Source organism: Pristis pectinata, chromosome 11, assembly GCF_009764475.1.
Source record: "Pristis pectinata isolate sPriPec2 chromosome 11, sPriPec2.1.pri, whole genome shotgun sequence".
Taxonomy (NCBI): Eukaryota; Metazoa; Chordata; class Chondrichthyes; order Rhinopristiformes; family Pristidae; genus Pristis; species Pristis pectinata.
In genome coordinates, this window is record NC_067415.1 from 48,132,030 (window position 1) to 48,154,956 (window position 22,927).

A 22,927-nucleotide genomic window follows, 5' to 3' on the forward strand; every position below is an offset into this window, starting at 1 on the left:
TATTTACATACCATGTTGGGCTTTGCCATGCCCTATTCAAATTTGAGTGGCTCTCATTTTAAGGATGTGTTCATTAAGGATGATCAGTATTTCTCATACATTTCTCATAAGCCTCCTGCATCACTGGCAAATATTCGGTTGATTGGTGACACAAAAGGAAATGATCTTTTTTTTGAGAGTATGGTTTCATCTCAATACCTCAGTGGGTGAATGTTCCATATGGCATGCTACAAAACCTTGTAGGGACCAAGGTTCTCGGTTGATTCCTTTACCGTTTGGAGATAGCAGTTGATGAAATGATTCAGAAGTTCAAGAGTCTCTGGTTTAGTGTGAGAGAAGAATTAATCTGTGAGATGACTAATTGGTGACCTCTGGTGGATAGTGCAGGTGTAACAATTTGGTTGTGATCATGTTTCCTGAAGCCAGGCTAGCAGGGTGTCCTTGTATACCAGTACACCCTGCTAGCTTGCATGTGAGAAAAGGACGGTACTGGAGGGCTGGAATTACCCAGTCAGCCCAAATATAGAATCGAGGACAGAGGAGAGGCAGAGGGGATGCTGGTAAATATTGTCATGTTGCCTCACTGTCACAGACAGGTGTGTGAACTGTGACTCCTGCATAAACAATCAGGTCAACCTTTCAAAATTGCTAATTCAAGAAACATCAAACCAGACAACATTCACTTACATTGAATAAAACATTAATTTATAATTTTAGTAATTAAGTTTATTTCACAATGATTCTGTTGCTTGCAGTACCTTGTTCCTTGGTTTAGTGTGATGGTCAGTAGGGAGCTTGTAACTCTTGTAAGATTCAGTCTGATGAAATCAAGTGTTTTGATTTCATGTCATGTTTCTTTACAATGCACCCGTAATTTAGCTCTGTTTCTCTGATAGTGAGGCTGACTAATGAAATACAAAATTCTTTAATTGGACCAAAGCATTGAACAAACTGCGGAAAACTGATATGGAATTTAATGGACATCAATCTATAGACCCTGTTTTGTACCTTACTTGTTCAATAATACAATGCAAAAAAACTTTTGTTGTCCAGCACTGAACCACAGTCACCAACAAATTTTTGGGATTGAAGTCAGTGGGTTGTGAAATGGACTACCAATTCAATGTTTTCAGTTTAGGGCAACAAATGGACATCCATTGGGTCCCTAAAGTAGTAAATATTATGGATTTTTTTTACTCTGTTATATTATTTAATATCCCTAATGTAAAATTATGGTATTCATTTTCTAGCTATTAATGGTTACATGTTTGGTAATCTGCCTGGACTGGTGATGTGCAAGGGTGACAATGTTTCATGGCATTTGATTGGACTGGGCACTGAAATCGACATGCATGGCGTTTACTTTCAAGGCAACACAATCCAAATGCGAGGGACAACCCGTGACGTGTACAGTCTGTTTCCTCATACTTCTGCAACAGTCTTCATGCAGCCTGATGATGTTGGTAAGAGTTCACTCTTCTTCATCTTCCCCCCTCCACTGAACCAGCAGTTTGAACACACTATTCATATTTTTAATGAATAAATCTTTGAAACTGAGGAATTGTCAACTTGCTGGTAAGGGGAAGAGGACATGGATAAACTCTGGATTTCTCCAGGAAAAATCATGCAGAGATCTTTCTGTGCTGTAAGCTATGTTTTGCACTGGCCTTGTATACAGATTTTTTTCCAAAATGCAATTTCAAATATAAAACATTGAGCTGGTTGACTGATCTCATCTGGGAATCACGTGAGTCAACTCTGCACCCCTGGGAGTTGTATGGGGAGATGTAGCATTGTATGGGTTTCAGATGGCATATTGTGAAGCTCATCCCTGGAACACCCTGACACAGGCAAGGATGGGGGCGTAGTCTCATTTTTAATGAAACTCAGAGGCATTTATAAGAGTTTTAAATTTCACCGGTATTCAAAGACATTTAAAAACTATTAACATTCTTCAAATAATTAAACATTATTAATTAAAAAGTTTAAAAAGAAAAGAAGCATAAAGACACATATTTCTTCTCGTCAGGATTTTGATTCTATGTTAGATCTGGTTGGCACAGAATTGCTGAGACAGTTTCATTGTGGTAGTGCAGGGGAGTCCCGGAAAATATGGGCTCCACTGTCAGGTTCCACATGGAATCCAGTGACCAAGAAGAGTGATGGATACGCTGTCATCTGTTGTGTAACTCTTTCCAGACCGGCTGTATGTAAGCTGAGGATGTACTTAGCTGGGAGCAGCTGAATGCCAGTGGTTCCTTTAGAATGGAACTACAGCGCAGTTTCTATTTGAAAGACTGGCAACTTTCAAATCAAAATGCGATCAGCAGAATGGACATTTTGAGAATTTAATTAGTGAGTGTGAGGATAAGGGAGTGGGGAAATAGACCAGAATTGCACCTTCAATATCCCAATTCTAGCTTTGAAGCCATATAAGATCACACTACAAAATTCTCTACTGTTAAACTTTTCAGTTATAATTATTATTAATTTAACTTATTTTTAATTTAGGCACCTTTAAGGTCATTTGCCGAACAGCTGATCACTATATGGGTGGAATGAAACAATTGTATCAGGTTACAAACTGCAATAAAAGTATCCCAGACCAGACATTTGGGATAATCCATACATACTACATCGCAGCAGTGGAGATGGATTGGGACTATTCACCTGACAGGAGTTGGGAGCTGGAAAGATTCAATACAACTGAAGAAGAAAGGTGAATCCTTTCATTTAGTTCTTTCATGAAAGTCAAAAAACTCAAATATTTGCATTGAAATCTGACTCGCTTCTAAAACTAGAGAATGTTTCTTTCTGCCGTTATGCTTGTAATAAAGCTGGTTTTATAAAAGTGCAGTCAATGCCACTTGTCAGTGTATGCTCTGATTAGTGAAGCTCTACACTGGTAAAATCTGTAAAGCAAACACTTCCCAGTGTTCTTAAATATACTATCATTTTGCATATGTTTTCAGATCACGTGTAACTTGGCTGTCCCTCTGAACTCTGAGCCAAATACCCCAAGCCAGCTTCCTCACCATCACCTTAAGTTAGTATTCCTACTCTGTCCTTTTCCACAACAAAAATGGGGAGCTCGCAATGATGGTGAACCTACCCCTCAGCTGTCTTGATCTTTTAACCACTCTCAACCCCACTTGCATGTGTATTAAGGCCATTCTGCCCAGGTGCTCTTTTGCCCAGCTCTGGGCAAAGTGATAAGCCCAGCTTGTTATTCTCTGGGTTCTCTGCTGTCTTTGCCTATTCTCTCTCTGGTAAGTCTTGTTTGTAAAACCAGCCTCTTGTTCCCTAGACACCAATCCCAATAAACTGCCGACTTCATAATTTGTATTCAGGGTAATTTAATGCAGGGTTTTGACCCGAAACATTGACAATTCCTTTACCCCCTCGGATGCTGCTCGACCCACTGAGTTCCTCTAGCAATTTGTCTTTTTTCACGTCAAGTGCTGTTCTCAGCTCATCTGACATCACAATCTACCCATCTCTAGTCTCCCTTTCGATTCTATAAGTGCTTGAAAATGTTGTCATTTCTTGAATTTGTTCCCATTTTACCTGCAGCTTAACTTTTTGAATCTCTGCAATCAATTTCCATTGTGTTACACCACCAAAATGACCCTAATTGTAATCACAAATGACTTCTCCTGTGGTTGTGGCACATTAAGCTCTTTCAAGCTCTCTGCAGCCTTTGACATGTCAACCAGGCCATTCTCCAACACTCGTCCTCCATTATACATCTTGGTGGGAATATTGTCACTTCATTCAACTCACGATCACAGAAAACCTTTAGCAAACACCTCTTTTTTAATCTCTACACCATTAACTCTGGAGCTCCTCAATCATCTAATATTGTCCTTCTGCCCGATTTACATGATAGCCGTTGATTCATAATTGTAAGGTCAGAATCTGCTTGTATACTTAGAACACCCAACATTACCACTGCACTAGCTCCCTTGACCACTATACTGCCTTAGAGCACTCATCCAATCTTTGCTGCAGTTCTGTCTACCTAAACACAGGGGAAAATTAAAGTCATTACCTTTGGCTTCTCGCATCTCATTAACCCATGTAAATGATTCCATTCCCCTCCATTGCTGTCACAGGCTGAACTATACAATACACATCCTCGCTGTCTTCCTTCATTCCAAGCTGATCTTCCAACCCCATTTCCTCCACAATAAACAGCTCACCTGTCTGCCATCCTTCCTTTAGTTCTACCTTTTCCCATTTTCTGCTGAAATCTTTTCTCACATCCAGACTAATTCACACAGTCCTGGATGGCTTGCAGTTGTGGATCCAAATCTAGGTGGAGGGATCACAGGGCTACATCAAAAACTCAGTTAGGACCAGTTAGAGAGGTGGTGTTTGGGGCATTCAGAGGGTTGGGGAAAGAGAGGGATAGTGCCTTTGGTGGATGGGTGGATGGTTGCTCAGGCCTGGGGGTAGGGTCCAGAAGTGAGAAAGAAGGTACTTGAGCTCAGGAGAATTCCTGGCCCAGCACTGGGGCCTCCTGAGGGAATGGCATCATCAAAACATGAAGGTTCTGAGAGTACCCAACAATGTCAGAAAATTGCGGCCCAACCTGCTGAGTATCTCCAGCTTTTTCTGTTTTCATGTTAGATTTCCAGGATCTACAGGTTTTTTCTATTCTAAGAAAGGGTATTTGTGCAAGGGGAAAGGACATGCCAGCAAAGGAGCTCATATGGCAAATAAAATCCTGGTCTTCATAAACTGGGATGTGGAGTACAAAAGCCATCCTCAACCCATATAAATAATATTTGGTCCCAGGTGGAGATTTGTGTCCAATTCTGGGCCCCACACTTCATGAAGGATTGATGACTTTGAAGAAGGTCAGCTGAGATTTTCTGGAATGGGCTAGTGACAGTTTTATGGATAGGCTAAAGAGGCAAGAATTGCTCTCCTTAGAACAGAGAAGCCTAAGAGAAGGTTTGAGGAAGGTGTTTAAAATCATGAGTTATTCAGATAAATGAAGTGAAATTTACTTAGGAATTTAAAACTGACTGGTAATGCTGAATGTACTTTTTGTATATAGTAGAGATGGCTTATCATATTCACTTTCACTGAAGTTTGCCCTGTGACAGCAGGAGACATGCAGTGTAAGCAGAACAGTATGTGAGTCTGAATGTAATGCTGATTTAAAGCCCCAGTGTCATTTTGAAACTTCGTGCTCTAAGCACCTCATGTTGATCAACTGAACATGAGGTTAGACAGCAAGAGGAACCACCCACCAATGCTCTTTAAAGGGATCACGCAATGTTTGGAGGTTTGTTGCCAGGTCACTATTCTGAGTATTGGTAAACTTTTAGACATTTTTAAATCTTTCCCATACTTCATTCTTCTACAGGAGTGATCTTGGTCAAAATACTCTGGTCATAGAATTTTTAACTAGATGTAGGTACCCTGCTGGGACTTCCTTGAGGAAGAGTTTCTCTGGTGCTGAGAGAATGAAAGAGGCCATGTGGTCCAAGGAAAGCTGAAGGAAAGGGAGGAGGAGAATTTCCAGTGAGAGGCGAGATCCTTTGATGGAGTCCAGTGAACAATTCCATTCTGCAAGTTCAGTAAGGACTAACATATGACATGCATTCACTTCACAAAGTCACTGAAGTACGTCCACCATCGTGACTTCAGAACGCAGCAAACAAAGCATTGGCTGCAGATTGGAATTGAAATTGGTTTATTATTGTCACATGTACCAAGGTACAGTGAAAAACTTGTCTTGCATGCCGTTCATACAGATCAATTCATCACACTGCATTGAGGTAATACAAGGTAAAACAATAATAGAATGCAGAATAAAGTGTAACAGCTACAGAGAAGTTTCAGTGCAGGTGGACAATAAGGTGCAAGGTTATAACAAGCTAGATTGTGAGGTCAATAGTCCATCTTATCATACTAGGGAAGTGTTCAACAGTCCTATAACAGCAGGATTGAAGCTGTCCTTGAGCCTGATGGTACATGCCATAGATACTTATATGCTTAAATCCCTGATTTTTTTTTTGTATATATGTTTCTCTTTCCATGCAGGCTAATCTTTGGAGATGGAAGCAATATCTCATCATTTCAAGTTGTTGTGCAGCAAAAGAATCACTCCCACAATCTGTTCTCAGCTTGAGAGGGAATGTATTTATTCAATCAATCTGCAGAAGGGAGAGAGGCCTATTCACACATGACATTGTTTTTAATACATTTAGAAATAAGGTCCAACATCTTCACCAGTGAATGGACATTCAGTTATCACTTCTTGACCAACCCAAAATGAGAAAGCATGTAATCAGTCTCTCCCAGTAAAACCTTCCTGCACGATCATCACGTGCCTTACACTTCCCTGCCTCTTCTCAGGGTCTGGCAGTCTCTTCCCTTTGCTTAGTTAAAACCTTGGTTAATATAGTGACAGCACTAAGAGCAGACCTGTTATCTCCATTTACCATATTGCTCCAGGGGTCTTCCGATATCTCGTATCTCATGCTCTGTTAGTAGCTATATGCATTGCCTGCACTTAATTGAGAGATCATTGCCTAACAATATGTTATTACTATATGCATCCAGTCAGTGAATTCTGTCCTAACTCAGGCCCCTGGTTAGCATGGAGATGGTCTTCGACACAGCAGTGGAATTATCCCCACTCTCATTGAGACAATCCTGGAGCTAGCTCCGTTATTTCTCTAAATGTTTACCTATAGGAGGGAAAGACTCACCCATTCACCTTACCAGTGTGCTCCACACACTCTCAGATTGTGCAATGCATGCCATTTTTATATACATTTGGAGATAGGTGCACTGTCTTCACTAATGAACGGATGTTCAATTATCACTCCTTGACCTACCTAGATCAGTTGCCTCTGACATCACCTTCCCTACATGATCAACACATGCCTTGCACATCATGTCTGTGGTCAGGGGTCTGGTGGCTTCAAGCCTGAAATATCCCCTTGTTCAGTTAAGACCTTGATTACCATGGTGATGGTACTAGGATAAGATAAGATATTTATTTATTAGTCACACGTACATCAAAACACACAGTGAAATGCGTCTTTTTGCATTACTGAGAATGTGCTGGGGGCAGCCCGCAAGTGTCGCCACTCTTCCAGCGCCAACATAGCAAACCTGTATGTCTTTAGAATGTGGGAGGAAACTAGAGCACCCAGAGAACGTACAAGCTCTATCAGACAGCGGTGGAATTGAACCTGGGTCGCTGGTGCTGTAATAGCGTAACACTAACTGCTACATATGTGCCATGGGAGTAGGCCCATTATCTCCAATTACCACATTTCTCCAGAGGCCTTCTGCTACCTCTTGTCTTGTGCTCTGTTAGGAGATACAGTATCTGCATTGCCCACATTTACTTGAGAGAACAAGTATCTATCGTTGCCTTCCAATATGTCATTACTGTATGAAAATGTCTTTGTGTCCCTTTCAGAGGATCTTGTCTTAACTCAGGCCCCTGGATACCATAGAGGCAGCCTGGAGACTGCTCTGGAGTTATTCACACTGTGATACAGATGGCTTCATTACCTCTCAATACATTAACACTAAAGACTGCTGTGTCCTTGTAGTCTCCCAGGGTCATGTCTAAGTGAGCTGCTTGTTTCTGAGCTTGTTGGCTCAGTTGCTCAAAACACAGCTGATTTGTTTGATGAGGTTGAAATATACTTTTGTTTTATACTGTGCATAATATATAAGAAACGCATTCATTTTGTTCACGTTTATTAGAGACAACCTAAGGAGTGAACATGAAGCTTTGTGTGGTTTTCAGGTTTCCTCATTATTTCCCCACATTGCCTTGTGTGATCCTCAGCTAAACTCTGCAGCCTTTATCAATAGAAACTGATTTCCCTTCCTTGATATTCATGTGAATGACAGTTATTGTGACATTTGTTTTGATGCCTTTGTAACGTTGCAGTCATTTGAGCGAAATGTATTCTAACCAACATGGTCAAAACCTGGATGTCTAAGGCTATGCACTCAAAGCTTGGCCTATCACTTGGGTCTAGAACATGCGTGCAAGTGGAGACTGTGGCTCGCAATGAGGACCACACTACTACAAGGAAAATCATGGTGAAGACCATCAGTACTCTCAGCTAGCTTTTTCACAGCTTGGTTTGCATTGGAAAGCTTTGCAGTTCTCAGCCATGAAAGTACTGAGTTTTATACTGGTAAATAGTGAGACAATGCTGGAAGCACTCAGCAGGTCAAGCAGCATTACTGGTGAAAGAAAGAGAGACAACATGATGCATTCATTATGAACAGTGAGCAAACTTGTGCATTAAGCTGTAGGGGAGGTGGGTGAAGGGGGACCAAGGGGAATGTCTGATAGGGTGCAGGGTAAAGTTGTCAGGGTAACAATTACTTTGACGAACATCAGTTGGAGACAGAAAGTACAAGTTGAATCAGAGAGGCACAGGTATATCTTGGAAAGAGAAAGAGAAAGGAGTGATTTACCTGAAGTTGTTGAATTAAGTTCTAAGGGGTGCAGTGTCTGCAGATGAAAGATGCTCATGCACGTGGGCATGGATGGAGCAATATAGCAAGCTAAAGGCAGTGAGGTTGGAGTGGGAATGGGACAGACAATCAAAAGGACAGGTGACTGAATGCTTAGCCAGTCTTGTGGGCTGAATTGTGGTGTCTGAAGAGGGATTTCCCAGTCTGCGTTTGCTTTCTCCTGTGTAGAGGGGAGAACATTCACGAGCATCATGATTAAATTGACTAGCTTGCAGTTTTTTATTGAAATGTTTTAATCAGACTGGCTGTCAAAAGTTTTGGTGTTTACAAAAGAATTTACTAAATGCAGTTCTCAAAAGTTTTATGATGTAAATTGCAGATTAAATTTTGAAAGTAGCCAAAAATAGCTTTGCTAATTATTAATTTCTTTTTCTTTCAGTCCTGGCCATGTGTTTGTTGGTACAGGGGAAGGTAAACTCGGGTCAAAGTACAGAAAAGCTGTTTACAGGGAGTTTACGGATGGAACATTTACCACACAAAAAATAAGATTACCAGAAGAACAGCATTTGGAAATATTAGGTATTGAATATTACACATGTAACTTCCCCTGGATGTGATGTGTTGGTTTTTCAATGACAATTGGAAGGTGTTTTCCAATAATCAGGAATCTGGATGTTACACATGTATTCTGCAAATCTCAGGTTTAAAATGTAAATATATTTAAAGCCTAAATACTCTCTATTTTATAGTTGGAGTACCTTTAATTAAATTGATGTGGCATTGTGTAGTCTTTAAGAAGAATCCGAAGGTTCTCTCTGATATTCATTAATCAATGCTACACTAACATTCTTCACATCTTAGACTTAAAATGAAATACTATGTTTAGAGGCTAAATGCTCCCTACTTTGTGGTTGGAGTACCTTCTAAGTAAAATAGAATACAATTTAACCTAACCAGCTACTGTAACAGAATGAATCGTCCAGTAACTGCCCTATTTCCAGAGTGGGAGTGATGGGCACAAATCCAACTAACACTTAGACTTGCATTTTCTTCCTTGGCCCCTTCACTGCTGAAGTGGAGACATAGTTACAGTTGGATCAGACAGTGATCTAAAGTGGCACAAACCTTCCCACTGTCAAGCAACTGGCTCACCAGCACCTTGCCTCAGTCAATCAGAAGTTGGGCAATAATGGCTAGCCTTGTCAGCTACCCCACATCCTGTTAATGAGCAAAGGAATTAACCTTACCCTGTAAAAAATTGTTATGGTGGCAGTATTGCTCTCAATATCAAGTCATACCTTGCTCTGTTCCCTTCCTTACGCATTTTCTTCTTGGATCATTTTATCCTCTTCTGCCAGTTTTGCCTCCAATTTTACATCCTCTTTTTGTGCTATCCTCCCTGGTACCATAAAAGTACTCTCACTGAGATATCGGTACCACTCTTGCTCATCCTCTGCACCAAATGGTTTTGCATTCTCAGTTATTGTGAACTCCATCTTAATTCTGATTTGCTCTCTGTCCTTTGAGTTTATTGATCAGCCAGCCTGCATTAAACTCTTCCTCAGAATAACAAAATAGTGGCTTGGATACCAACCAGTGTAGGCACAATGATCCTAGAAACAGTAATGTGTCTTTACCAGATTCACATTCACAAAATACAAATGTGTTTTTCACTGACTGAATGTGTATGGGGTATTTGGACCAAGGTGTCCTTGTGGTGGAACAGTAAAGTCAAGTCCAAATGGAGCTGTGATTGCTATAGGGAAAGAAACATAACAAGTGAAATGCCAAAGCAGGAATATTAAAGGAAGATTTGTTTGGCGATAGGTTTTTTAGCTTACTGAAGGTCTCATGGAAGTAGTTCTTGCAGTGGCCTGGTAATGTAAAATAAATCTTTATTGTATGATCTAATGCACTTAGGTCCAGTCATCCGAGCAGAGGTTGGTGATGTTATCCTGGTAATATTTAAGAACTTAGCGTCCAAGCCTTACTGTATACATCCACATGGTGCTGAAGAAGTAAACGGTGGTAAATATCTCAAAGTACCAGTTACTATGCCAGGTGAGTGATATAGCACATTTCTCCATATTCATTCATTTTAATTTAACATTTATTTTCTTCAAAGTTCCTTATCTAGAAGTAACTCCTCACATTATATATGCAAAGCTGGAGTTCCAAACACTTTTTTTCCTCCTTTTTAGAAATATGATTACCAAACTCCCAATTAGTATTTTTGAGGGTCAGAGGATCTGTCAACTTGTAACATGGAATTTTGCAGAAAACTACTGAAATATAAAATAACAACTACATTCTCATTTTATTATTGGTGCTCTCCCCAAGGACTTGATATTCCTCTGCACTGATGTTTCTGACAGATCAATGTACAAGTTATTTTGTTGAAATTGGAGCACTCAAAAGGCTCTCAGCACCCAACCAGGACAAAAATGGATGAAACTATTTCTCCAAGTACCATCCATCATTATTAGAGAGGATATTTGTTTGTATGACCACCGTGAATAAACATTTTATCATCTTACGTATTCTGTGCTGAGTGATGTCATTTAAGACAATAAAGTTTTAAAAGTTGTAAGATTACTACAATATGTATTAGAGATGTGTGAAGTGACTTGAAGTGATGCTTTCAAAATGTAATTATGAATACATTTTATCCATTTAAAAATATAAGAATTTTTAGAAATAGAAAAAGATCATTAAGCCGAAAGAAACCTTTTATGTTAAACTCCACCATAAACATCTATTACTTCTCAAAGTGAGTTTCCCTGCTGCATTCTGCTACAGGTCTATCACGATTTGGATGAAAGTACTCAGCTTTCTTTCTCCCATGTTAGCCTGTGGATTTTTACTGGCATATCATAGTATTTGCACTGTGAGCATAACAGGTTTGTTCTTTGTTGCTACAAACAATCTGCTGGAAGAACTGAGCAGGTCAAGCAGCATCCAAAGGAGGAAAGGAATTGTCGATGTTTCATGTTGAAACATTTTGTTCTTTGTTGCCACGTTTATGGTCATAAAACGTAATCAATAGATTCTGTCAAACAAAGTATATTTAGTTTTTAATGTTTTCATTCTGTTTTAAGTTAGCTTTATCACTTTGTAATTCATGTCTTAATTAGATGTATCTGATATTATTTTAGGTGAGATCAAGACCTACAGATGGAATGTTCCAGAAAGATCAGGTCCTGGTAAAGGGGACTCAAATTGCAATACCTGGATCTATTATTCAGCGGTAAACTTTGTAAAGGTAACATTAAATTTAAAATGGTATTGCATTATGGAACTAGATTCTCTGAAGCATTAAAGCAACTTGCTGATACTATGTTTGGGTTGAGAAGATATTTGGTCATAACAGTATTTTAAGTTTACATTACCAGTCGCTGGAACATTCTCAAAAGGTGTCTTTTTTGAATGTTTCTTGTTGGATTATGATTATGTTTATTTTCTTGTCTAACATAATAAAGAATGCAAAGGCACTGTGCATTGAGATATTAGATATTAATGCTTAATATTTTTGGGGTACAAATTTCTTAGTAAAATTTATTTTAGAGGTAATAATAAGCCAGTTATTCTGAATTGTTCAACTAATCCAAAGAGAGGGGAGGAAAGAATTTTGGACTATTAATATCCCATTGTGTGATTCCAATGACTTTTCCTTTAATAAAAGGGTAATGACATTTTGGAAGTGCCAATATCTGTTTTTTAATTACTGCTTTATATCTGTGCATTTCCACAGCTAATGGTGCAGCAGCTTTGACACTAACACTGTAGGAGCTTTGTCACTCCCTTTATTAAACTGCAATGTAATAGAGCTATAATAGCTGGTTTTGAGTGCTGAGTTATAATCCCAGTGCTTTCTGGCTAAACAAAGCAAAGCTTTGCTTACGCAAATTCCCAGAGCTATGCTCACCAGCATTTAAATACTGCTTAAAATATAAATGATGGTGAACAGCTGACAAGATATTCAGCTCTTTTCTCAAATACAAATGTATAGAAAATATTTTGAGAACTCGTCAGTCTACAGCCAGTGCAGAGATGAAGCAGAAAGAGGCTATCTGCTTGAGATGTGATTAATTAAAGTAAATTTTAAACCCGATCCATGCTGAATCCAGAGCAACTGCACTGTCACTTGTGTTGTATTGATGGAAATTTAAGTGCAGCTCGCCCCCATTGCGAATTGTTTCATCTTCCAAAATTAGCTTTTTAGTGCTTGTAATTACTCATTTGCCTGCATAATTTATTGTAAAGCAATGTGCAAAGAAATAAAATGTACTAACTATTTAATGTTTTTATTTCAGGATCTGTACAGTGGGTTGGTTGGCCCTCTGATTACCTGTCGTAAAGGAACACTTGATCAGAACGGCAGGAGAAAAGATGTTGATCGGGAATTTGCCTTATTGTTCCTGGTATATGATGAAAATGAATCCTGGTACCTGAATGACAACATCAGAACTAACCTTCACGTGGATGCAACAGAGTTCAAGAAAACAGATGAATTTACAGAAAGCAATAAAATCCATGGTATGTCTGCATAATTGTAGTGGAGCTGTGCATTACTTTATGGAGTTAGCATGGTAGATTTTACAAATATTTTTATTTCAGCAATTAATGGGAAGATCTATGGAAATCTTCATGGACTGACCATGTTTAAAGGAGACAAGGTTGACTGGTATTTGTTGGGAATGGGGAATGAAGTAGACATGCACACGGTTCATTTCCATGCACAGAGCTTTATCTATAAGGTAAGCAACCTTTAAGTGATGGTTTAATGGAATTTTATATATTTTTTCATGGAAATTGTCTCTGCATCAACTAGTTATTATACAATGATGTAGGTTGTTGTAGTTTTATACTTTATGAACTACAGAATATTAACTTTAAATTCAAATTTAATTGTGAGGATATAATTTAGTTGCAAAAGAGCAAAACCGCAGTCAAACGTCTATGCAGAGATATTTGGTTGGAATTTGAAAAGATGTTGTCAACTGTTCCAAGTAATTTTCAAGAATATGCTCTGATATTGAAAGCTTCATGTCATCCAGCATGGAACTACAAAATTGCGGAGACACCCACACTCACGATGAGTTCCTGCTTAGCATTTTAGGGAGTCCAACATCAGTTTTAACCAGCTACTTCATTTGGCCTCACAGATTTATACATGGAATCAAAGCTTGCACGTATTAGGTGCCAACCATCTGACCCTATTACTAACTTGTGTTTTGTGTTTGTTTTAAACAGTGATACATACTAATTTCTATCCTGGAAAGTTAGAACTAAATGCAGCATAAAGTATGTGTCACATGGTTGTTTAAATATAGAAGCAGTAATAAACAAAAGATAAGGTGCAGGAAGGAGTGACTATTGAAAGTAAGCTAGTGATTTGCTGATGCCCTGGCAGTAAATACCATAGATGAACTAAAGATTGCCTGAACACTGAAGGAATGGATTCTGAATTAAAGATTAATGTGAACAGCTAAAGTTGTGATGGTTTCTGGGAATGTAAGTGAAAGAATAAGCACTTCTCAATTAATTTGAATAATTGAATAATATTTCAATTAATTGTATCAAGTAGGCAATTAAAATAATGAGGAAGTACAATGATGGAAGACAGCAGATGTGCCAGGGAGGTAAGAGCTATGGTTACAGTGGGAAATGTTGAACTTAATGGAAAGGTGATCAGCATAAGACAAGATATCTTTATTAGTCACATGTACATCGAAACACACAGTGAAATGCATTTTTTGCGCAGAGTGTTCTGGGGGCAGCGTGCAAATGTTACCACGCTTCCAGCACCAACATAGTATGCCCACAACTTCCTAACCTGTATGTCTTTGGAATGTGGGAGGAAACTGGAGCACCCAGAGGAAACCCATGCAGACACGGGGAGAACATACAAACTCCTTATAGACAGCAGCTGGAATTGAACTCGGGTCGCTGGCGCTGGAAAAGCGTTACGCTAACTGCTACACTATCGTCAACCCCCCCCCCCCCCGGACCATTGGACAACTGAATAGAGAACTTAAGTAAAAAATTTAGTGAAGAACTTAATATAACATGGAGCACTGAATTTTTTATGCTCGAGATGTTGGGTTTCTGTAGAGGTTTAAAATGTTGTAGTGTAGAGAAAATAAAATGGTTAACAGATGCTGATGATAAGAAAAATTTAGTCTGAATGATGATGTCAAAAAAAAAGACACATCAGCAGAGATGCTGGAAGTGCAAATTATTGGAAAAGTTCAATGAAGAATGCTTCTGGACTGCCAAAGGAATGGAAGATTGTATGAAGAACTGAAGTACAGGACCACAGATGGCAGTGACGAAGCAGCCATAGCAGAGCAGAACTACACTTTATTAACAATAAATTTGTGCTGTAAAATGTCATCAATCAGAAGCAGAATCAGATAATTCCTTGGGTACATTTTTATAGGGTAATATTGGATGTTTTATGTTGTTTTGTTACAGATGAGAAATGATCACAGAGCAGATGTGTACGATCTCTTCCCTGGCACATTCCAGACAATTGAAATGGTTGCATCAAATCCCGGAACTTGGCTGTTACATTGCCATGTAACTGACCACATTCATGCTGGCATGGAAACTGTTTATACTATCCTGAACCAGACAGGTAAACTCAAGACATATAAAAGAAAAACTTATTCCATTAAATTGTAAACAAAGCATTTTATGCTCATTTGAATTTGACACTGTTACTTACATTAGGTGTACGTTGCTCACCAAACAGTATACATCAAACTAGATTTGGTCCAGATCAGATTAAATCAAGCCATCATTTGTACTTCTGGGACAACTATGCATTAAACCTTCACTTAGAAGGAATACTCTTTCCAGAATCTCAATCCCATTTCTACTGATTAGCACTTTAGCAATCTTACATTTCATTATAAGGCACCAAAGTTATTACAGCAAATATAGATTTTTAGCTCGTTGTTTTTGAAGAATCTTGCTTTGATCAAAGTAGAAATAGCATTTATCCATTTAACAGTGGTTCTGCATTTCTGAACTTTATCTGGTTTAAAGTATTTCTGAAAAAGATGATGAAACATGAGTTAACATTTTCCTTCTTTCTATTGTTAGTTTATGTGAACCACCATTGATTATTGAATTACTTTGAACTGTATTACAGATGTTGATGGCTGTTTAGCATTAGTTTAAAGCATAATTGTAACTATGATTAGCCTGTTTGACAATAGGTCAGGGCTCCCAATTTAAACTTTAAAGGAGACTGAAACTACCTTCTTTGTTGGTTGGGTTAGAAGAATAATTTTTTTAAATCTTAAGTTTCTAAACATTCTTCAAAACTATTTCTCATAAAGAACTATTTTAAGAGTGTGTTTTCTAGGATTGATTATTATCTAACAAAACTTCATGAACATTCAGTAAGACATTTTTCCTTCCTTGAATTGCTGTATACTTTTAATGGGCAAAATCAGAAAAGGATGAATCACTCATGCGTGCACACTTCAAAACACAGGTCAGTAGACGTTTCAAACAGCAAGCTACCAAGCCACTATGCATTAAGTAAAATCACATGATCTTTAGTGAATAGAAGATGAGGAACAGAAGCAGAAATATGTCAATTGCCAACCCCACCCCCAAGTCTTAATATGATGGTGGCTGATCCTTTCGTGCTACTGTCCCACATTAACCTCACATCCCTTGATTTTATTATATTTGTTGATCTCTCTTGAATATATTCAGCAGCTGAACCTCCACTGCCTTCTTGGGTAAAGCATTCCATAAATTCTGTACCCTATGGGTGAAGAAATTTCTCTTTAACTCAGTCCAGAAAGGCCATACCTTTATTTTGGGACTGGGTTCAATGACGATCAAGCCAGGGAGACATCATCCCTTCATTCACCTAGTCAAGCCTCACAAGAATTTCATTTGTATCAGTGATATCACCCCTCATTCTTCTAAACTCTAAAGATTATAAACCCAGTTTCTTCTAAACTCTAAAGATTATAAACCCAGTTTGTTTAATCTCTCCATATTCAATTATTCCATCCTCACAGGAATCAATCTGGTGAACTTGGGTGCAATCCTGCTATCATGGGTATGTCCTTCCTTGTAGGGAGACCAGACATGTAGACAGTAGTCCAGTTGTGGTTATGTCAGGCCCTATATAATTTCAGTAAGACGTTTTTACTCCTGTGCCCAAATTCTCATGCAATAAAGGAAAAATACCATTTGTCTTCCTAATTGCTTGCTGTATCAGCATATTAACCTTCAGTGATAACATTTTGAAATGCTGCATGTGGTCAAGGTACCCTATAGTGCAATTAGGTAAGTAGTTTCAAGAGTAGACTTTTTAGTCTTAATTGTCAGACTGTAGTTTTCATTCCTCATGGACAAGATGCGCATTGAGTTTTCTACATTGTCAGGTTGACAGTTCTGTGTTCTTTGTTCATTTATGACAATAATTCTAATGTTGCTTTACACAAGGTTTGAATGTAATTTTTTTCTAATATACTTTTAGATCTTTGGGAGTAATGTAACAAAGTATTTATTAATTTATACTTTCATGTTTTCATAGATGGTGCAGGGGTTACTGTGAAAAGCCAGTCTACAGATTCTGCAGCAAATGGTGTGTGATTGTAATTGAACAGAGAAGTTATATTTACATTTTAATACATTTTAAAAAGTGAATGTCTTTCTGGCAGCATTCTTGCCATTGAGCCACCTGTGACAGGTTTGGGATCCATTCTACATGGCCCCAGTGAAACTAGTGTGGTCTCCAATTGGTTTGTTGACAGCTAGGAGTGAGATAATCGTGACAGGACAGTTTATGTTAGTAATCCCCATCTGAATTAGCAGTTTGTCTCGGGCCTGGCTGCAAGTGGATGAGATCGGAATAACAACCCTGAATATGGGGCAGAAGATAAGATAGATAAGATATCTTTATTAGTCACTTGTACATCGAAACACACAGTGAAATGCATCTTTGCGTAGAATGTTCTGGGGGCAGCCCGCAAATGTCGCCACACTTCTGGCGCCAACATAGTGTGCCCATAACTTCCTAACCCGTACATCTTTGGAATGTGGGAGGAAACCGGAGCACCCGGAGCAAACCCATGCAGACATGGGGAGAACCTACAAACTCCTTACAGACAGCAGTGGGAATTGAAACCGGGTCGCTGGCACTGTAATAGTGTTATGCTAACTGCTACACTACCGTGAATACAGTAAAATAAATCTACAGGTGACTGCCCCAATTGTGGAGGTGGATGGGATACATTAACTAAGACAAGGAGCTCTGCAGTTATAAACTATGAAGCAAGAAACACAAAATTTCCTTGATTTTTCCTCTGGAAAATGGTTCTAGAATCTCCTGTGAGATTTTAGTTAAAGTTGCCCACAAACACCATGGACAAAAGTACGTGTGTGTGCCCATCTGTAATACAGCAGGTAGTACTGTTAGGTACTACTTTGACCATTTATGTAAGCTTCTGAGGTCAGGTTCTCTTTTGCAATTGATAAAATGTGAATAAGGTTTAGAGAAAGTCTAAATCTATCATTTAATCTCACAGTGTAGCGATGGGACACCAGAACTTCTGATTGGAACAGTGGGAGGAAGAGGGCTGTATTAGCCAGAGTTCTTGTTCCTCATTATCACCCTTTGATCTTTGAAAAATGTTTCTGAATAAACATCAGTTGGAGATGAGGTCAACTTTTTCTCTGATATCCATCACAGTGGAATTACCTGATGCCCATTAAAAAGATGCTGTGGCCTTGGAAGGGTCCTGAACTGGAGGAAGGTATTTGAAGACATTATGCCTTCAAGTTGAAAATAAGAATGACATTGAAATGTGCTCTAAATCTGTATTTGCATATCTTAAGTCACTTTGTTCTTGTGAAACCTAAATCATTTTCCTAAATCTTAATCAAGGTCAGCACAATGGCATGTCTAGTAGAGCTGCTGCCTCATGGTGCTAGAGATCAGAGTTCAATTCTGATCTCGGGTGCTGCCTGTGTGGAGTTTGCATGTTCTCCCTATGAATGCATGGATTTCCTCTGGATGCTCTAGTTTCCTCCCATATCCCAAGGATGTGCAGGTTGGTAGGTTAATTGGTCACTGTAAATTGTCTCTGAGGGGAGTTGATGAGAATATGGGGAAAGCAAAAAAGGGATTAATTGTAGTGTTACGAACCAACAACAAATGAAACACACTGAGTCATGATTCAGTGTTAAAAGCTATTTTATTAATAACTACTTATGATGATAAGAAAAATAAAAGTAAAAATGTTAGTATGTTAGAAGTAAAAATGTTAAACCTTAAACATTAACCCCAAAAACTAAACTCTTCGTGCGTGTGTGTGTGCGTGTGTGTGTGCGTGTGTGTGCGTGTGCGTGTGAGTGCGTGTGTGTGCGTGTGTGTGGCAAAGTCCCAAACTCCAGGAATGGTTCTTAAAGTTCAGTTCAGCAAGCCATAAGGTGAAACATGAGCAAAGGCTTCCTCAACAACCACTGTTGTCTGAAGATAAGATGTAGATGTAGAGAACATAGAGAGAGTAATTACAAAATCCAAATGTTCCACGATGGAACCCAAACGACACCTCAGTGTTTACTCGGTAGTGACTTCCTCACCCCGAAAAGCATCCAAATCGTGGCCGTCCACACAAATACCGGCATGAACTCTGTGGGCCAATGGGTCTGTTTCCTTGTATCTCTGTTTGACTCTATGGCTTTGGAATTAAGTAAAGTTAAACAAGTTTAAGTTTTCTCACTAAAAATATGAACTGAGTCAATTTGTAAAATATAATATATGTATAACACGATATGCCAAATGTTGAGAAAAATCAAGATGGATTATTGCATAAATGTTATAAATTAGGTTAATATTATTAATTTTGGGTAGAATTTAGCAACTGGCTATTAAAAAAATGGGTAGAAAACTTAGCCAAAAATATTTTTTTGTAAATTGGGAAATAACTTGTTTATTGAATTATCTATAGTCGCTCTGTTTTGTGGTTAATATGGATAAAAGACAGACTTGTACAATAAAACACTTCTTATTTTTACAGGTGGTACTGCATTAACATTAGACTTCTTTGGGAACAAGCTTGATAAAAAAGAAGTCAAACTAATGCTGGCGTTGCTCCTCATTATCGGGGCCCTTCTATTGGTAATGGTTTTGGTATTTCTCGGTGTTATTATTTACCTGTGCAGAAGGAACTCCTATAAACAAGTAACCCATTCTTCACTTCCCATGAATAGAATTTGATTTGTTGCTGTAGTTGCTGCTGTTTATTCATTGTGTTCAAAAAAAAGTTATTTTTTAATTCTGTTGATACAAATGAATGTACATTTATGCAATCTGATAAAGTCTTCTATGATTAAGGTTTATTTGACTCAATCCAATAATTATAATCAAACTGAAATTCCAGGATGAAATTCTGTAAATGAGTGTCATGTGAGAAGCCTCTTTTCAAAATAAACTCACTAGGATCAGTTTTAATCCTCCAACTACCCCATACTCTAAATCACCTCTCAACCATGAGGTCACAGAGTAAGCTCCTGAAATAAACTTTGGACCTTTTTATGATTCTGATCTTTCTTTTCCATACCCCGTTCCTTCAAGCATAATGTTGTTTGCAACCCACCCCAACACTGGGCCTGGCACTTACTTTGTCCACTAACCTTGATGCCATGCCTGATGCTTAGGATATGAGACAGATGTGGAATATTACAGTCAGGCCCACTGGTTAAAATTGCAGGACCCCTGCTCTTAGTGTTTGGCAAGCACGCCTGTTGATTCAGTTCAAGGACCTTCACTGTAGGTTCACCATTTGTCCTTGTAATTCCCCATTAATCCCAAATACTTTTGAGACTTGTTTTGAATCCCAGGATTGATCTAAATGGTTCAGATCTGATTCTCACCCCAGAGCAGCGGGAGAAGGTCTCTAGAGAATTAATGGAGGAGTAGGAATCATGGCAGGAACCAAGGAAATGGCCTCCACCAAGGAATTCATGCCAGACATGGCCATCTGTTGACTGCAGCTGGGAGAATGGTGTTGTTGGGGGGGGGGGGGGGGGGGAAAGTGGGGCGGAAACCCCTCCTTAGGTATTGGTATTGGTTTATTATTGTCACTTGTACCGAGGTACAGTGAAAAGCTTGTCTTACAAACTGATCTTACAGGTCAATTCATTACACAGTGCAGTTACATTGAGCTAGTACAGAGTACATTGAGCTAGTACAGGTAAAAACAATAACAGTACAGAGTAAAGTGTCACAGCTACAGAGAAAGTGCAGTGCAATAAGGTGCAAGGTCACAACAAGGTAGATCGTGAGGTCATATCCATCTCATTATATAAGGGAACCGTTCAATAGTCTTATCACAGTGGAGTAGAAGCTGTCCTTAAGTCTGGCGGTACGTGCCCTCAGGCTCCTCTATCTTCTACCTGACGGAAGAGAAGAGAAGAGAGAATGTCCCGAGTGGGTGGGGCCTTTGATTATGCTGGCTGCTTCACCAAGACAACGAGAGGTAAAGACAGAGTCCAAGGAGGGGAAGCTGGTGTCCGTGATGTGGGCTGTGTCCACAACTCTCTGCAGCTTCTTGCAGTCCTGGGCAGAGCAGTTGCCGTACCAAGCCATGATACATCCAGATAGGATGCTTTCTATGGTGCCTCGGTAAAAGTTGGTGAGAGTCAAAGGGGACAAACCAAATTTCTTTAGCCTCCTGAGGATGTAGAGGTGCTGGTGAGCTTTCTTGGCCATGGCATCTACGTGATTTGACCAGGACAGGCTGTTGGTGATGTTCACTCCCAGGAACTTGAAGCTCTCAACCCTCTCAGCCTCAGCACCATTGATGTAGACAGGTGCATGTACACCGCCCCCTTTCCTGAAGTCAATGACCAGCTCTTTTGTTGACATTGAGGGAAAGGTTGTTGTCATGACACCATTCCACTAAGCTCTCTATCTCTTCCTGTATTCTGACTCTCTGCTATTTGAGATACAGCCTACAACAGTGGTATTATCTGCAAACTTGTAGATGGAGTTAGAGCAGAAGGTTTAATTTACACTCGACAAAGCACATCTTTGCTTACTAACCTTTTCAACATGTTCTAAAAAAAATGGGAGGGGGGGTGTGGAAGGGTTGACACAGATTGCCAGCACCTCCTCCCTTAGGAACTACCTTTGTATCTGTATGGCATCATAGAGTGTAGCAGAGGCACTGGTGTAAGACCACAGTGATGACTTGTTCTTCGTTCTCTGTTCTGCTGACTGCCTCTATGCTACCACTCGGGGTTGTCCATAGAGTACTCGACAGAAACAGTGACATCCCTGTTGGGCACCTCTTACTTTCCTTGCTCCAACCGGAGTTGGCGTGTGTAGATTTTTCCTGCCACTGGTTAGTGATGTACTGGCCCCTGGGGGTTGGTGGAAAAGCGGCTCTAAGGCAAGCAGCCATAGACCAAGGCAGAGTTCATTGACTGCTGGCAGAAGATAGGGGAGATCATCAGAATGTGATGCCATCAGCCAATGCATCTCCCCCTCCCCTTTCTACATTCCGAAGGAATCATGTCCTCCACAACTCCCCAGTTTGCTATTTCATTCCCACAAACACCACCTCCCCTTTTCACAACACCTTTTCCTGCAGATGTAGGAGATGGAGAAACACTGGCCTTTCCCTGTGCAACATGCAGGGATTCAAAACACTCCTTCCAGATGAAGCAGCAATTTTGTGTACTGCATTCTGTGCCTGTGCTGTGGTCTCCTCTACATGGATTGATCACTTTACAGAATACCAACATTGAGTCTGCATGGGTGACCCTGATCTTCACATTGCCTGTCATTTTAATTCTCCACCCCACTCCTACTCTGGCCTCTCTGTGTTTGACTTCTTGCCCTGTTCCAATGAAGCCTAAAGTAAGCTTGAAGAACAGCATTTCATCTTCCAACTCTGTATGTTATGGCCTTCAGGACTTAATATTGAATTCAGTGATTTCAGCTAAGCTGCCTTCCCAGTTTGTATCCAAAGTGGGCAGATCAAATGAAAGGCCATCAAGTTGCAAAGTTAATTCCATTTAACTCTACAGATGCTGCCTGACCCTGTGGATATTTATAAGCATTCTTTTTGATTTCAGATTTCCAGAACTGTGGGCACAAGACAATGTTTTTTTTCTTCTGTCCTTATTCTATTTACACCTCCTCCAGACAGATCAGCTGCGATTAATCAGCCTTCCCCACCCTCTTTTAGGCGGCACCACTTGTGTCATTCATCCTCTTTTGATCTCTACCTATCACAGGCATCCCCTTTGTTCTCTCCACACTCCTTCTCTGCAATTTATCATGTATTTGATTTCTAAATTCTACTGCTGATGAAAGATCATCATCCTGCTTCTTTATCCACATATGGTGCCTGACCTGGTGAGTATTTTGGGCATTTTGTGTTTTATAGCAAAGTAATCGACCAGAAAA

At 39.5% G+C, this 22,927-nt stretch overlaps 1 protein-coding gene across 5 annotated transcripts in view; it reads left to right on the forward strand.

Annotated features, from left to right (window-relative positions):
• LOC127575852 (ferroxidase HEPHL1-like) overlaps positions 1-22,927 on the forward strand; it is a 55,626-nt gene that overhangs the window by 31,656 nt on the left and 1,043 nt on the right. For 2 of the 5 annotated variants that reach the window (XM_052026043.1, XM_052026044.1), the window contains exons 11-20: positions 1,251-1,463; positions 2,512-2,719; positions 8,912-9,051; positions 10,393-10,533; positions 11,628-11,734; positions 12,786-13,008; positions 13,090-13,229; positions 14,950-15,112; positions 17,042-17,092; positions 19,530-19,630. In XM_052026043.1, the coding sequence (XP_051882003.1) occupies positions 1,251-1,463; positions 2,512-2,719; positions 8,912-9,051; positions 10,393-10,533; positions 11,628-11,734; positions 12,786-13,008; positions 13,090-13,229; positions 14,950-15,112; positions 17,042-17,092; positions 19,530-19,630 (1,487 nt within the window). Of the gene's footprint in view, positions 1-1,250; positions 1,464-2,511; positions 2,720-8,911; positions 9,052-10,392; positions 10,534-11,627; positions 11,735-12,785; positions 13,009-13,089; positions 13,230-14,949; positions 15,113-15,938; positions 15,980-17,041; positions 17,093-18,035; positions 18,264-19,529; positions 19,850-22,927 lie in introns of those variants that run through there. The other 3 variants (XR_007957134.1, XM_052026045.1, XM_052026042.1) reach the window with 3 other exon arrangements.